The sequence below is a fragment of the Melanostigma gelatinosum genome (genome assembly GCF_949748355.1).
Source record: "Melanostigma gelatinosum genome assembly, chromosome: 11".
Taxonomy (NCBI): domain Eukaryota; kingdom Metazoa; phylum Chordata; class Actinopteri; order Perciformes; family Zoarcidae; genus Melanostigma; species Melanostigma gelatinosum.
The window spans coordinates 2,119,070-2,134,408 of NC_136644.1; the positions used below are offsets into that span (position 1 = coordinate 2,119,070).

Genomic DNA, 15,339 nt, shown 5'->3' on the forward strand with positions numbered 1-15,339 from the left:
ACTATACGCCTCTGAGAGCTTCTGTTTCATTCTTAAACCTGCTCTAAGTGTGAAAGATAGCTTTATTTTCACAACAAATTGGTGGAGGATGCGGGCAAGACTTGATACAGAGCATATCGGGTTGGAATGTTAACAGACCTCTCTATCTGTGATTTCAGAAATAATTGGCGAATCCTCCCCGAGGCTGGGAGCCCCAGTATCTGCCACTGGGTCCGTGCCAGCAGTTTCGGGAGGTCTGATATTGCCGGCATAACAAACAGGTGAGCAGGTCCTATTTAACTGAATCCTGCATATTGTATTCATAGCTTGAATTCTAAATTTGATATCAGACTGACCGAACTGTGGGTAAGGAATAGTTATAAAGTATTGTAAAGAATAAACACACAGCAACAGAGTTGTTATACAGCCATTTGGGGGGTCTGTGCACAGGAATGAATGAGTCCAGCAGAAGACGTTAGATAAAAGGCGAAAAATGATGTTTTTTGTGGCAGCGTAGAGTGTAGGAATGTGAGCCGTGCCACGCGCCTTCTCTGTCGCTGTCACGCGCCTCGCGCCTCGCACTCAAATTCCTGCCACAAATAAAGCGTAATCTTTAACGTAATTATAAGACGTTTTGGACTACGAAGAAACTGTATAACATGACGGGGATATATGTGTGTTAAAGGTCATTGATAAACTGTAAACTGACAGTGAATGGACCGTGAAATATTACCGTATCAAGTGTGTTACGTGTGGTGTAAAACCAAGTTAACTCTGCGTAGAGTAACCTTCAGATAGTTTCTGCACGGGAGCACAGGTTTTAAATTAACTGATTGATAGCGGACGAAGAGAAAATTACCTTATCAAGACATCAAGTCTCAGGACACCAGGATTGTGCGTAGCGTTTAGTGGAAAAACATGATATCTCTGCTTAGAGTATCCTCGACGGAGTTTCTGGGCGAGAGCGCAAATCTTGAGTTAACCGGTGAATCGTTGATAACGGACGAAGTGTAAAAGAAAAGTCGACAGGAGACAGGCCGGAGCAGAGGCTGTCGCTATTTAAGTGTGCTAAATTGTGTTGTGGATATACAGGGCTGATAGCATAGTGGTTAGCATTGCGGCCTTCCACGTGGGAGGGCCGTGTTCGAACCCCAGCCAAAGCAGATGTTATACTTGTGTTTATGATACGCAGCGGCCGCTGTGATGCATTAAAGTAACGTTGTTTGTTTTGTGTGTTGGTTAGGGAAAGAATTTTTATGATTTGACTGTATTTGTTTGCTGAAAAAGCAGTTTGTCATTTGTATCGTGATCAAGAGGTCATCGATACACAGTCGGTTTGCTGAGGGTGAGAAAGTGGATTAACTGTTCAGTTAATCCGAGTGTTCAGAGACGGGAGTGTGTGATTTTGATTATTTGGTATGAATGTGTGTGACTATTTGCGTTTTAACTTTTGTTTATTTGTTTGACTGTGTTTGTAAAGATATTCCTTTACCGTGTTTGTGATTTGTGCGCATTCCAAAGGCGGCAGGGTGCTTGGTTTCAATTGTGTTTATTTTGTTTGTTTTAATGGTTTAAAGGAGGGTGATTATTTGGAGCGTGCATATGAGAGAAAAAGCTGAGGGCTGCAACTGCCTGCTGCAATTGTTGGTGTGTGACTTTCAAAGTTTGAGGGCCAGTTGGGCAGCAGAGAACACATATGAGACCAAACAAAAAGCTATCAAACACAAACATAAAACATTAGAATAGATCGATACGTGATTTGTGCGTATTTTAGAGGCGAAAGTTTTAATTTGGTATGTGTGAGGGACAGCTGGGGGTTAATACTTTAGTTTACTGGGAGACTAAACAAAGTTAGGAGCGAAAACAGAACAAGGCCACAAGAGGCTCAAAGTTGGAGATAAGCAACCAGCTGGACACAGAGAGTTGCTAGGGGCAACAGGAACATTTTGACAGGAGGCTTGGCTCCATCTAGTGGACATTTGAGAATACTACTTCCAAAATTTTATATTTCAAATCACAGTGCACAGTGAACAGTGCAGAGAAGTTTGACATGGCAGGGAAAGTGAGCAATTATCTGTGGAGTTTGGAGAATGAGGTCCAGAATCAGAGCAGAATGAATGGGAGAAAGACGCATTGGCCAGTGGAGAAAGAGGCATTTAAGAGGATGATAAAGAGATGGAAAGATAAAGACATTTGGAATGGAGAACGTGGGAGTCCTCCAACGGGAGAAGAACTGCAACAGATAAGCAAAGAAGTACTGAAACACTACGAAGAGAAGAAGAAGGCATGGGAGAACAGAAATCCTAAAAGTCTTAACATGGGGAAAAGGAGGGCGTCGACTCAAGTAGATGAAGAGAGAGGAGTTTGGCCCTACATCAAGAGGTGCTTTAACTATGACACAAAGAGGATGGACGGGAAGCCGATGCCCATGGGAGAACAGAAGGACGAGATGAAGCTGGCAGCTGGAGCAGTAGGCTTACCACTAGGGGCCGCCAGAGATGTCAGCGGCATATTTCCGTCCTTAAACCCCTCAGCCCCTCCCCCACACGACAACGATGCTCCTAACAGCCAAAATAAGCAGGAGCAGGAACAAAGCAATCTGTATCCTGACCTGCCACCTCCACCTCCCGAGAGGGTGTCCTCCAACCCCTTCATACAGGCCCCACAGAGGGAGGTGACAAAAGGAGAACTGAAAGGATTCTTCACAGTGGAGGGAGGAAGTCTGGAAATACTGACTTCCCCCCAAGAGAAGGATAGAAGAAGAAAAGCAAAGGAAGTTGAAAGAACAGTGAAGGTGCTGGAAGAACGCCTCCGTGAGCTTCAAACACCAGGCACACCTAGACGAAGGAGCGGAGCATGTTATGACGCTCCTGGTGAGGAATTGACAGAACCAGCAGATATAGAGCGCTTCGTCAATGACCTCAAGCGCATGGAGGGAATACAAGAAAGAAGAGAGTCACGTCTGTTGAGTGACTTTGTCGATCGAATGGCGCTGCGCCCAGATCTACAATCAAAATTGGTAGATCTCACCCTAGAGGGGGAGGGTGGAGGGCTGCTGTTAACGTCGCCTCCGCCAGCTGCAGGTGACTCGGTTTTTCACGACCCAAGTGAAGATGAAGCGAGAGATAAGAGAGAAGAAGAGGAGGGGGAAGGAGCGTACCAGCTACGGACACCAGTGAAGACAATAAAGAGACTGAAAATCAACGGAGACTTCACAGGCACGGCCGAGGAGGCGGGACAAACACGAAGTTTTTTTTTTACTGTTTAAGTCCCTGTAATGTAATATGTTTGCATTTTATTCCATTGACTACCGGAGTATACCATAATCCTAAAAAGTATTTTTAGTTAGATTTTGTTTCTCCACACAGATTTAGAAACATCCCCAGTTTTCAAGGCATATTCATATACCTGAGTAATAGTTCACAGTATTATCTTTGCATTCTGGTTCCATTCTGTCTTTTTGAAGAATGGATGGATGTCCTCCAGATGTCCTCCTTTGTCCATTTTGGTGTTAGGACGCAAGTCTGTTTGCTTGACCACATTGGACATCTTGTTTTGTAACATTGTGTTTATTTCTTCTGTTTGTATTTATGTCCTGTCCCTCAGACAGATGTTTTAAATGATTACATGTTGATTGCTTTGTCTGTAAGATTTAAATGTGAGCCGTGGGGAAATTTGGCATTAATGTGTGGGAAACTGTAAATCTTGTAAATTAGGATGTGTACCTGAATGCTATTTTACCTTAAATAAAGAAACCCTCTATATGTAAAATATGTACTTGTGTTGTCTTTGTTTTATTGTGGTCCATGGGCCAGACGAGATATCTTTACCATTTGAGTGGGCAAACGTTACCTTCAATTGTCTATAGGGTCAATAAAAGTGAAATAATATATGGTAGCCTTTCCATAGGGACAGCTTCTCATATTTAGTGCACATTTTGTTATATTTGCCTATTAGCAGCTTTGCATCATTTCCAAAAAGCACACAAACAGCCGATTCATTATCATGTTAATGATGTAATCTTGAACCGAAGGCAACTCAAATATTTATAAAAATTGTTCATTGTAATAAAAGCAATATGTTTGAATCTGCAGACACATGTTCTTTTGAAATGATAAAAATGATATGTACATTGCCTTAACTCAGTATTTATATTTCTATATAATATTTGAAGATATTTTGGCAACACTTTATAAGGTCATATCAATAATTATAACAACATTCATTCTGTTCTGCTGTCTTTCCAAAGTCTCACAAAGGCACTTAAAACATCTTAAATCATTTTAAATACACATGACAAACGACGTCACCTGGTGGTTGAGTGTGAGAGACTGTGAGGGCATGAAATGGTGTGAATACGAATGGGACAGCACTTTGCTGCAACATATCACGTTACCATAAAAACGACAAAAAATATGATGTATGTGTATTTTACCTGTGTATTTATTTTATACTTTGTACTCCCTGATCTGAAAGTCTTCCTGGCTCTTTCCTCACAAGATGAGAGGTCATTTCATATCATTTACTCGTTTTTGTCAAAACAGCTTCAATGACAAAATAAAATATTTGATGAATGAATATCCTCTGATTTCATGTGTATTTTGTTCCGTCTTTAACCCTTGATGTTTCTGAGTTTATTTGATGTGACAGGCTGAACACACGTGAGCCGTCCTCTTTGTTTACCTTTTTTTTCGTCTCCATGCGTCCACTGGTTACCCCGTGTTTAACGTCACATTGCAATGCTTTGTGGGTAATTCCCTTGGGCAAAGAATGGTGACTGGGTCACTTACTGTCAAAAAGTAAAACTACTCGCGAGCAAGGAGGTGGAAGCTTTGCAAGCGAGCAGATGAAAGCTTCGCGAGCAGAAGAGCAGTGATAGTAGTCGCGCGCTAGGGGACGCCCCTCGCGCTCAATGCAATTTTGCTCGCGGGAGCGGAGATATTCTGCGCGGAGTGATGTGACAGCGCTCACCAAACTAATATCCATGCGCGTTTGTTTTATTTGCTGGAAGGCATTTCTACTTACGGTTTACTGAGTATTTATGTCGGTGAAGACGGTGTTACGTCTGTGCAAAAGAAGTGCGTTTGAGCCCGTCCGGTGTTCCCATTGGATGTCATTTCAGTCACGTGAGATAACGCGGAAGTGGACAATTTTCACCCGAAAATAAAACATTCGTGGGTGGTGGTGTTGAGTTATTCAATCTGGACCGACGTTACCCAGCTGTACTGGCGTTGTTTCATAAACTGTACCGCTTAATTCCACGGTTATACCCGGTGTCTGGAACGATGCTGAACGCCGCCGCCGCGGAGAAGAACAAGGAACCCATCCTAGCAACGCTCCGGGAGAGCGTGAACACCGGGAGATCCCTGCAGGCTCTGGAGATCTCCTCCGGTACCGGGCAGCATGTCACACACTTCGCTCAGGCCCTGCGGAATATTATCTGGCAGCCCTCAGAGTATGACCGCCAGTCTCTTGCCAGGTAAACACCGTTTGTGTGTATCAGTCAGTAAAACAAAATGGCATCATTGTGGTACCGTATAAACAATTTATAAACTCGGTTATTTACGGTATGTATTCGTTTCTGCGTAGCAAACTTGAATCAAGACACTGGCCATTGAATTTAGGTATTACGGTAGTTTATGTAATACTACTGATGCATAACTGTGTTTTGGTGTGCTTTTACAATCATGTCTTTTGTTCCTATTCTCAGTATCGAAGCGTACAGAGCCCACTACCAGCTGCACAATGTGAGGCCTGCCATCCACCTGGATACCTCTCTGCCCTATCAGTACTGGGGAGGCATTCAGCCAGAGAGCCTCGATCTGGTCGTCAACATCAATATGATCCACATTTGTCCAATGGCTTGCACTGAGGTAGGACAGCTGATTTGTTTTTGTTTTTTTATAATTGCTTATATTAACATGTGATTGGTCTTATCTAACCCAAGGACCTAAGGATCTTGCCCAAAACCTCCCTGGGTCCCTCAGGACCCCTGAAGGCCCCATATTATATGTGTGGTAATTTGATATATTGCACATGTTTGGTGTCACCGTATGCACCACTAAAGCACAATATAAACTGAAATGTTAAAACATCACCTGCATTATTTCCTAATCTTGAGGCTCTGTGTCGCCGTGGGGCCCGCACATAAAATCAAGTTTCGTGCTGCGATCCATCGGCTGGTCCTGGTGTTTCCATTAAGCTGAAATACTCCAGCGTTTGTCCCCCAGAGTACATACACAGTATGACCCCTTTGACTCATAACTACTGTACAGCGATGCCTTTTTACAATTCCTGCCTCCGGTCGTTGACTCTATAAAAGAGACCAAGAACAAAAAGGGCTGGAGTAGTAATCCCTCCTGCCTCTCAACCCCCACCACATGTGATCATTATTTCTTCTTCTAGGGTTTATTCAAAGGGGCTGGAGTAGTGCTGAAGCCGCAGGGCCTTCTATTGATATATGGGGTGAGTGGAAAAAGCATGTTATAAACATGCACTTACCACATTCATGATATGTTGTTATTATCAAATCTAAACGTATATAATGTCAATAAATGCTACATAACATCCTTTGTTGTTACCCTCAGCCCTATGCAGTGAATGGTCAGATCACCCCTCAAAGTAATGTTGACTTTGACTACAGCCTACGGCAGAGGTAACTGCTTTTACAATCGTTGTGATGGTTGTGGAAGTTAATTCTTTTGTGGAGAGATTTGAAAGGAAATGAGTGGTTTTCATGAGCAGCCATGGATTTCACCTTGACATGCATCTGTTTGCTTTGTGGAAGAGAGAATATCATTGTGTAGATAATCATGAAAGCTCATGTTCAATAAATAATGCAAACTATGAGGCTATATTGTTTTAATCCTACAGGAACTCCGAGTGGGGGCTCAGGGATATCTCCCTCCTCAGTTCTACAGCACAAAGCAACGGTTTATTCCTGGAGAAAATGGCAAGTAAACACCTCATTTAATCATCCAATACAATTTATTTTCCCCCTTAATTAAAATATCAAAAGATAACAAAGTTAACAATGCAGTTACGGTAATGTCGGCCGACCAATGTCTGATTTCAAATCTTTTCTTTGCTAGGTGGACATGCCTGCAAACAACAAGTGTCTTCTGTTCAGGAAGGAGAGTTTGGTGTGAAGAGTCCTGCGCTTCCTTCTCTGGGTGCAGACCAGTATCAGAGCAGGAGGGTCAAAACGCCTGAACTCACACTTGAAGCTCGGATACATTGCCAAATTTTCCAGAACTTTCAATGAATTGTTTCCCCACAGTCTGAAACAAATTGACACAAATGAAGTTGTTTGATCCAAACTGAACTGCTGTAATCCATCATATATTCTTCTGTATTGCACACTTGAGTAAAAAGGCTCACTGATATGTTGTCTCTGTGCTGTCTGTGCCTTGATGCACACAACGACTCTTTCTTTTTCTTCATTCAGTTTGCAGACTGTCAGAAAAACTACGTTCGAATAAGTGCTTTGCAAAGGGAGATATTGAAGGAGCAATGTGCTGCATTAGGGAACATAACACATGCATAACAAAAGGCAACGGAAAAGAACCCACAAAACACCTAAATGACTAGTATAAAGAGCCCAATATATAATAAACACAATACAGAGGTTATTTAGGCGTCTATTCCTATAGCGGCACAAGCTAGGCATTTTTGTAAGTTGATCAACTTGTGTGGCTACCATCTTAAACATACAGAATACATGTCAAAAGAAAGAATATCTATATTTATAGCAACATTTCAACATTGATATTAATGGACTCGCAACACACCTGGAATGTAGTACAGCCTGTGTTGTAATGAATATATATTGTACATGCAAATTATATCTCATATCTACATTAACATATAACATTTGTGTCATTTGATTTAAAGAGTTATTAAATATATCAGCTTGCAATTCTAATGCCCATGTTCAGTGCTGAAGGTAAAGGTGACCACAGACCCTATGTGGGCTAACGGGTCCGAGTCTTGGGACTTCTATACCTCACAGGTCTTTTTATTTAGGACCTCACGTAGCTTCTTGAGTCGGCGTTCAGTTATGGCTCTGACGTAGCTGTCTGATTGGATGATGGCCATGCCATCCTGCACGACACCCATCACCAGCAAAGGGTTTTCCTCCATGGTGATATTGGGACAGGGACAGCTCCAGTCGATCTTGGCAATCGTCACCTCCAGGTGTTTGGTATTGAGGAAAGTCAATCCCATCTTTTCATCTCTCAGGACCTCTTCCAAGCTGAAGCGGGCTAACCCTGAGTCCAGATCCTCCACCAGCTCTGTCAGCCGCCCCACGATAGCAAAGTCACTCCGGCATAAGCTGGGCACCATTTTCCCCTTCACCCGACAGGTCTTACAAGGTTTCCTTTTGGGCTGTGGGCAGTTCGCCTCACAATCCTTCTTGGTGCTGAAGCTGTTGGCATTCCCATGGCAGCCACCATAGGCGTAGGTCTGGCACTGTTTCAAGAGGGTATTCCAGGCCCAACGTGGCTCCCAAGATTTACAAGGGCCCTGGACAGCAGGCAGGGAGCAGATCCCCATCCCTTCTCTCTGACAGGAGGCCTTGCACTCCTCGTAAGACTCAAATCGGTTGCGGCTGTCGTCGCATCCGCCATTGCTGAAGGCCATGCAGGAGCCCAGCTTGCTGTCATAATACCAGTCCACGTGACGCTCACCACTGCACACTCTCAAGTCTACTTCAGCCAGGCAGTCTGCTGGTGAGAATGGCCTTCCCATGGGCATCTCAGGGTCTTCAGAGAAATCGTCGCCGGCCCGGCGGATGACAGACAGCGGGTATTCTGCACGAAGAACTCCCGCAGAATTCCGTGCGATGCATGAGTAGATACCTGTATCCCACACCTGGGCGTTGTAAATGACAAGCTGACCGATGTTGGTGATGACCACGTTGCCATACATCTGGTCAGGCCTCATGACGAGCCGCTCGCGCCTTTCCCTCTGTTTCTCCCATGTTACATCAGGTCTGGGGGCTCCAATAACGTCACAGTGGAAGCTGACTGTGCCTCCGACATAGATGGACTGGTGGTGAGGGTTGGAGTACAGTGTGGGGGGCATGGGGTCCTCCTGGGAGGATGTCGGAGTGGGGTTAGCTGTAGTGTCCTGAGGCAGTGGACTGGTGTGGGGCCCGGCCAGGTAAAAGCGGCAGGGGACCACAGTTAAAGTCACCCCACGAATGCAGGCCTCTGCGTCCATGTAGCAGCGGTTGAAGTAGGTGAGGCCGTCTGAAGCGCACGTGAAGTTGGGCTCTTTCTCACACCGGTCCAGGCACTTGCAGATGGGCTGTCCATCCCAGATGTCACAAGTCGCTCCCTGCTGGCTGCAGATAAAGCCCTCGCAGGTGGCTGTGGAGGTGGGGGCATCACTTCCTTCTCCTCCACCCTGCCCATCTGGCTGGGCAGGGGTGCCATCAGAGAAACGTGCAGCCACGCAGCTGTTGAAACCACACACGTTGGTGCAGCATTTCTCAAAGTCTGCACAGTCCTGCACACACAAAACAGCATTTATGAAAGCAGATTTAAATGGACAAAACACCAAATGAACTCACGATTATCAGTTCATCAATAATGAGGATAAAATAAATAACACCACCTCATCGACGTTGCATTCTCTCTCGCAGGTGCTTTGCGCATCGACCCAGAGATTGGAATTCAGCTTGTTAGGACAAAATCCTTCGTGTTCAGCTTTGGATTCTGCCACACTTGCACACAAAGAAAGTCCGGGTAATTCGCAAACCAGGAGCATCAACAAATACGCACGTATCCACCCTATCACTAGTTTATTTGAGTTGGGTGCATTTTTCCAACTTGTATCCTTTAGACATCTATCCTCCAAAAGTTGTAGAGGGATTTTATACATTATTGCTTTTTTGCATGAGTCGCCAACCGAGTAAATCCATTCCTCCTTTAGGTTTTCAAATCTGAAATAAATCTGCTGTCGATGCGCAAACGTGCTCGTCCGTTCAGCATGTGGAAAGGAGTTTGCTGCGCGCAGAGAGGAGCGTTGTAGCAAATCCAAAGATCAAGACGAGTTCCCATGCGCTATTGAACAAAAATATCCAAGAAAAACGCGTGTAAAATGCAGTTTGGTTGCATGCAATATTTGCCTTGATAACCAAAACTCTTGCAACAATGGCCAAACTCTCATTCAGGTCGATTTCCCCGAACAGCGAACGAAACTGCACAATGAGAGAGAAAGACGCAACATCAGCCTTTCAGAGAGTGAATGGAGGTGGAAAGGGCAGCCCCTCTGACCGCCCCCATGGTCCTCCAGTGTCTGAAACTCTTATGAAGCAGCACCATGCGCTCAGCAACTGGACATTGTAAAATCATCAAAGAAAACGTGTGGTCGTGGTGGCAAGCTGCCCCATCAACCGGGTGCACGGCGCTACATTCCGGTGAGAAATCCAACGTTAAACGTGTCCAGACAGTATTTATAGACGTGCCATTCATAAATAAGAGAATGAGCCGTGTCCTCCCAGAGAGCTGTTGAAGTTGTTCGTTCTGTAGTTGATTTTCGGTTGTAATTCAATTTTATCCGCAGTTTTTAAGAAGCATAAACTTCTGTAGACTCTACTCTCTTCTTGCACAAATCAAAGAGCAAACTGTGAAAAAGCGGAATGCGCCACAAACCAAACACGGGGCGTGTCGCATCATGTCTGGGCAGCAAAACATGTTTACGTCCTTCTCGTCTAGACGTCGGTCACTTTAGCACCGACGCTCATTCACACGGAGCTCAGAGATGCCACGGTCAGGTGGGAAGGCGTGACGCGCCACATTTTCAATAGTGTGCGACTCATCTTTGTCCCGGCGCAGGCCTCGGGGCGATGAGAACTAGCACCCCGCATCTTTTCATTAAAAGTGACCCCCGCAACCTCCGGGTGACTTTTGACCGCGCTGTATTCATGCGCTGCAGCGACGTGCCGGTTATCCAAAACTGGCCAATGCCGAGAGAGCGGCTAATCAATTCAGCACCCCCAACGGGGTTTGTTGCACTGGACAAAGGGTACAAAAAAAAATATTCCCACAATGATAAATAAATGAAAAGTCATTGCAGCAGCGTATAAATTGATGAACACACAAAGCGAACCTGTAGCTTCACCATTTATTGTGTTTGGCAACTGTTTGAGTGGAGACAAACCGTCAGAGACACTGATAGCAACAATCATCATCACACGTTTACAGAGAGCTTTGAATGTTCTGTTGAACTGGTCTCAACACACCACATTAAACACGCGCTGGTAGAAAACATGCAGCAATACTTTACGGCCTCAAAGACTTCATCACAGACACAAAGCCATGACACGGAATGTTTATAGTGGAAATACAGCACGTTAATCAGAGGTGGAAAGAAACTATGTCAAATTAAAAACATTCCTGTAGATTATTAAAAGAAACATCATTATTAGTTACATCCAATTTAAAATCCAAGCCGTTCAGAAGTATTCATGTTCATCTGACTTTACTTTCTCACAAACAACCATTCAAAGCCTTAATGTACACAAATTAATCACAGGGTTAGAAAATGAGAATTAATTTACAGTATAAACACCCAACGCTGAATAAGAATATCACAATATGTACCCTGTGACCTTCCACCTCTGATTCTTACAGCTTCACCACAAAATAGCAGATGAATCTGGTTTTACATTCATAAAAACATTGCGTATAAATAAAAGATCCAAAAAGCAATAACATTAAAATATTCCTCTCACCAGTCTTGTGAGTTTACAAATTCCTGTTAAGGACCCACAGACACGACGGCAGCACCTTCTGAAGGCATAATGTCGTGACTGAGCAAACAATGTGCACATCTGAGTTTGTTTAAGGTTTCCTCTGAATAGCCAGAGGGTTAACGGGCTGATAGATGGTCCTGCAAATTAGATTTAGAGGCAAAAATGGCCTGAGAAAGTCAACAGATGTTCAAACCAAAGACTGGTGGAGATGGAGGGTGGATTCATTTGGGCGGAAATTAAGGGACACCACAGGAAGTCCTAAAACAAACTGGACAGCTTCACAGATCGAGACGTGCAGCTAAGAATGATTTTCAATTGTTTCGTAATTTATCTAAAATCCAGTACTATTCTGAGCCCTTGCTCTACTCACGAAATTCAATTTCAGCTTTAAGTCTTGTTTAAAAAAACAAACGAATCGGAGTTTTAAATAAGTAGCTGAGCACCGTTGAGGTTGCAACAGGAATTGTCCAAGGTAGACAAGAGCATAAGACACAGAAATAAGTTGTACACCAAAATATTCAAGACAAAACAATCAGAAGAAGCTCCTTTCCAAGATGACACACTGACCAAAACAAGCACGGCACACACAGCATATTTACAACTTTAAATACAATAAACGATCCTTTTCCAAATGAAAGCGTAGCTAATGTCCCTCCACTCATTCGTAGTGTTAACAGGTGAGCAACAATCCTTGATTCACATCTGTTAGTCCCAGGGAACTCTTGATCGCCTTGATCAGTGAGCCCTGTAGGTAAGAGAACAATCCAACCATCCGAGGCAGCCGCCAAAGAGTTCAGAGCTATATCTCCGTTTCTGGTGAAGACTGCTGGTGGCTCTCCGATGGCCTTGTGACCTCTTGGAGCAACAACACCTTTAATACTGGCAACCATACGTCCACTCATCGCTATGAAATCTTACAGTTCCCCTTAGAGGTTGACGACGAGCTCTTCGGAGGACTCTGCGGGGGCCTGAAGGACTTTGAGCGTTTCAGACTGTTGGCTTTGCTCCCACCGCTGCCGCCGCCCGAGGCTGCACTGTGGGCCACCGAGTAGGAGCGTCCGTGCATCATGACTGCGTTCATGCCGTTGGCCACGGAGAAAGACTTGAGGTGGGACTTGATGGCCACGGGGAGGGGCAGTTTGTCGATGAGGTGCACCGGCGTGCAGGAGACGATGGAGCGGCAGCACAGATCTTGGAGGCTGAAGACTGTGGGACAAGAAGGTGGAATATGAATGTTACCACTGGATGTCGTGTCAGATACTATCTTTTCAGCTTGCTCATAAACTGTACTATTTGGACATCATAAAAAATTGTATGTGGCCCCTACACTGAGGTGGTGGGAGAAAATATAGAGGTAAATATCTCAAAATCTAGAGAAATAAAACGGCAAGAGTGATGAGAACCCACTCTTTTTCTACCATAGAGGGAAAAAAACATATATTCCTAATCTGAAAAGAAAACAAGTCTCAAACTCACCTCTGTTGGGCCTCCAGAATTTCTCCATCCCGTGCCTCATCAGCACAATGCGTGAAAGTTCTGTGAAAGACTCGATGACGTTGAAGTTGCACAGCGGACTGACCTCAAAGAAAGTCATGCTGTTCTTCTCGGCGTAGGCCCTGGCCTGCTCCGTCGGTACCTGCCGCTTGAAAGCCAGGTGAAGACGATTTCCCACCAGGATCCTGGGTACACCTGGGGCATGCTGATGGACACAAACAATATGGGAATGTGTTTAGGTCATTTAACTCTCTCTTAGACAGGATTTCTTGAAGCTATTGCACTGACTAGTAGACATTGATTTATCTCAGGGATGAAAGAATATAGACACATGATTGCCATACATCTCCTCATATATATATATATATATATATATATATATATATATATATATATATATATATATATATATATATATATATATATATATATATATATATATATATATATATATATATATATTTGTCAAGCAGAAATGTGTCGAATGGAGTTACCTCGTCAATTTCCCGTATCCAGCGGTCAATGCCATCAAACGACCAGCCGTTAGTGATGTCATACACAAGCAGGATGCCCTGTGGAACAAAAGCCAAACATGTTGACACGTGTACAGAGTGACATAATGATGGAAAACACAAACACTGCTTTATAGTTCTCACCTGTGCTCCACGAGAGTACGACCTGAAGATGGTGCAGAATCTGCCCTGCCCCGATGTGTCCCTGTGGAAGCCACAAACGAGCATGTTACAGTGAGTACACTACTATGTTTTGGGTTTGTCCATTTCATCACTTTGGATTTGATAATTATACTTTGCTAAAACACCCACCATAACTCTAGTTTCACTCTTTTCCCATCCAGCAGAATTGTGGTGGTCTTGTAATCAATCCCTGCGATTACACACAAAGTGAGTTCATGTTGGTCAATCCGGGCTTTGTAATTCATTTCTAAACAACTGAACAAAAGCAGAGATCGTTACTCACCACTGCTGTAGGCATACGGAGACTCTACTGATCCGTCTTGTAAACTGTCCAAGATTTCTCCTTTTCCAACATCGCTGTCTCCCACCAAAAGAAATTTCAGGAGATAATCGAAACTCTTAACGGGACTAGTCTGTGTGCCCGCCATCCCACGCATTGGATCCGGTTCACAGGCAGCTTTTCAAGCCCGCCAGACGTCCACTATTCGGGGCAAGGGACAAACCAAATGGTGCCTAAACTGGTAGCTAAAGCTAGGCGACCGCCGTTGACGTTAGCTAAACAGCTAACAGGTACACCACCCAGGATTTACATTAACTCGGTTCTTTGTAAAGTCAATCAGATTTTAAAAAGCCTAGTTCGTCAGGAATATATCGAATAAACTTGTTCGTTAGTAGCACTTGAAGCTCAGTGCATGCACGTCGACGTGACGTTAATGTTCACATTAACAACCAAAACAACCGTAGCTAGCTGTTAGCTGGCCTGTTAGCTAGCACCAACGATAACAGATTCTAGTGCAAACAGGTGACACAAAGTAAACACGAGGCTGCTGAGTCCCACATAAAACAATAATCTGCCAAATCAAATACGATTGTTTCACTTTGTTTATAAGAAAAAAGACAACGAGGGACACTGAGCATCCGAGTACAACGTTTGGCCAAGGGGACTGCGTTGGAACTTCCTGGTGTTGACGTTATCAGCGACGTCATTTCCGGGTATGATTTATAAAATAAAACAACCTCCAAAAATGTTATTCACTTTTTTTTATTTTGTCGTTTTCTAAATGTCCCACATATTGATCTTTTGATTTTGGATTCATCTTATTGATGTTATGTGTAGCCTACATATAACTTTACTTGAAACATTTTAATAAGATACGATTTTTTATTTAAGCTTTTAATGTTATTTTATCCCTCAATTGATTGAATACATAATACTAATACAGGTCACTTTTTCTTATATATTTAAGTAAACACTACTTTGTCTTACTTGAGTAAATTTAATTTACTGATTTAATACTTATTTTCTCCAATGAAATGCAAAAGGGAATGTCACATTATGATATACCTTACAAAGCCACACAGGTGTATGAAAATACAGAGATATGTGATTATTATCAGTCTCCTCTC

General features: G+C 43.6%; 3 protein-coding genes across 3 annotated transcripts; 1 reads left to right on the forward strand and 2 right to left on the reverse strand.

Annotated features, from left to right (window-relative positions):
• Positions 1 to 4,936: 4,936 nt before the first annotated feature.
• mettl26 (methyltransferase like 26) lies at positions 4,937 to 7,375 on the forward strand. The gene is made up of 6 exons (XM_079278298.1): positions 4,937 to 5,458; positions 5,690 to 5,852; positions 6,385 to 6,444; positions 6,567 to 6,634; positions 6,853 to 6,931; positions 7,071 to 7,375. Exons 1-6 carry the CDS (start codon positions 5,265 to 5,267, stop codon positions 7,125 to 7,127), a joined length of 621 nt encoding a protein of 206 aa, XP_079134424.1. The 5' UTR covers positions 4,937 to 5,264; the 3' UTR covers positions 7,128 to 7,375.
• Positions 7,376 to 7,626: 251 nt separating this feature from the next.
• On the reverse strand, positions 7,627 to 10,529 carry wfikkn1 (WAP, follistatin/kazal, immunoglobulin, kunitz and netrin domain containing 1). Its single transcript, XM_079278275.1, has 2 exons — positions 9,601 to 10,529; positions 7,627 to 9,492 (listed from the first exon to the last, which is right to left on the reverse strand). The coding sequence occupies exons 1-2, from the start codon at positions 9,865 to 9,867 to the stop codon at positions 7,978 to 7,980; spliced, it is 1,782 nt and encodes a 593-aa protein (XP_079134401.1). The 5' UTR covers positions 9,868 to 10,529; the 3' UTR covers positions 7,627 to 7,977.
• A 600-nt stretch (positions 10,530 to 11,129) lies between these two features.
• LOC306784360 (ras-related protein Rab-40C-like) lies at positions 11,130 to 14,866 on the reverse strand. The gene is made up of 6 exons (XM_079278294.1): positions 14,216 to 14,866; positions 14,062 to 14,122; positions 13,894 to 13,954; positions 13,732 to 13,809; positions 13,220 to 13,442; positions 11,130 to 12,949 (listed from the first exon to the last, which is right to left on the reverse strand). The coding sequence occupies exons 1-6, from the start codon at positions 14,367 to 14,369 to the stop codon at positions 12,648 to 12,650; spliced, it is 879 nt and encodes a 292-aa protein (XP_079134420.1). The 5' UTR covers positions 14,370 to 14,866; the 3' UTR covers positions 11,130 to 12,647.
• Between the last annotated feature and the right edge of the window lie 473 nt (positions 14,867 to 15,339).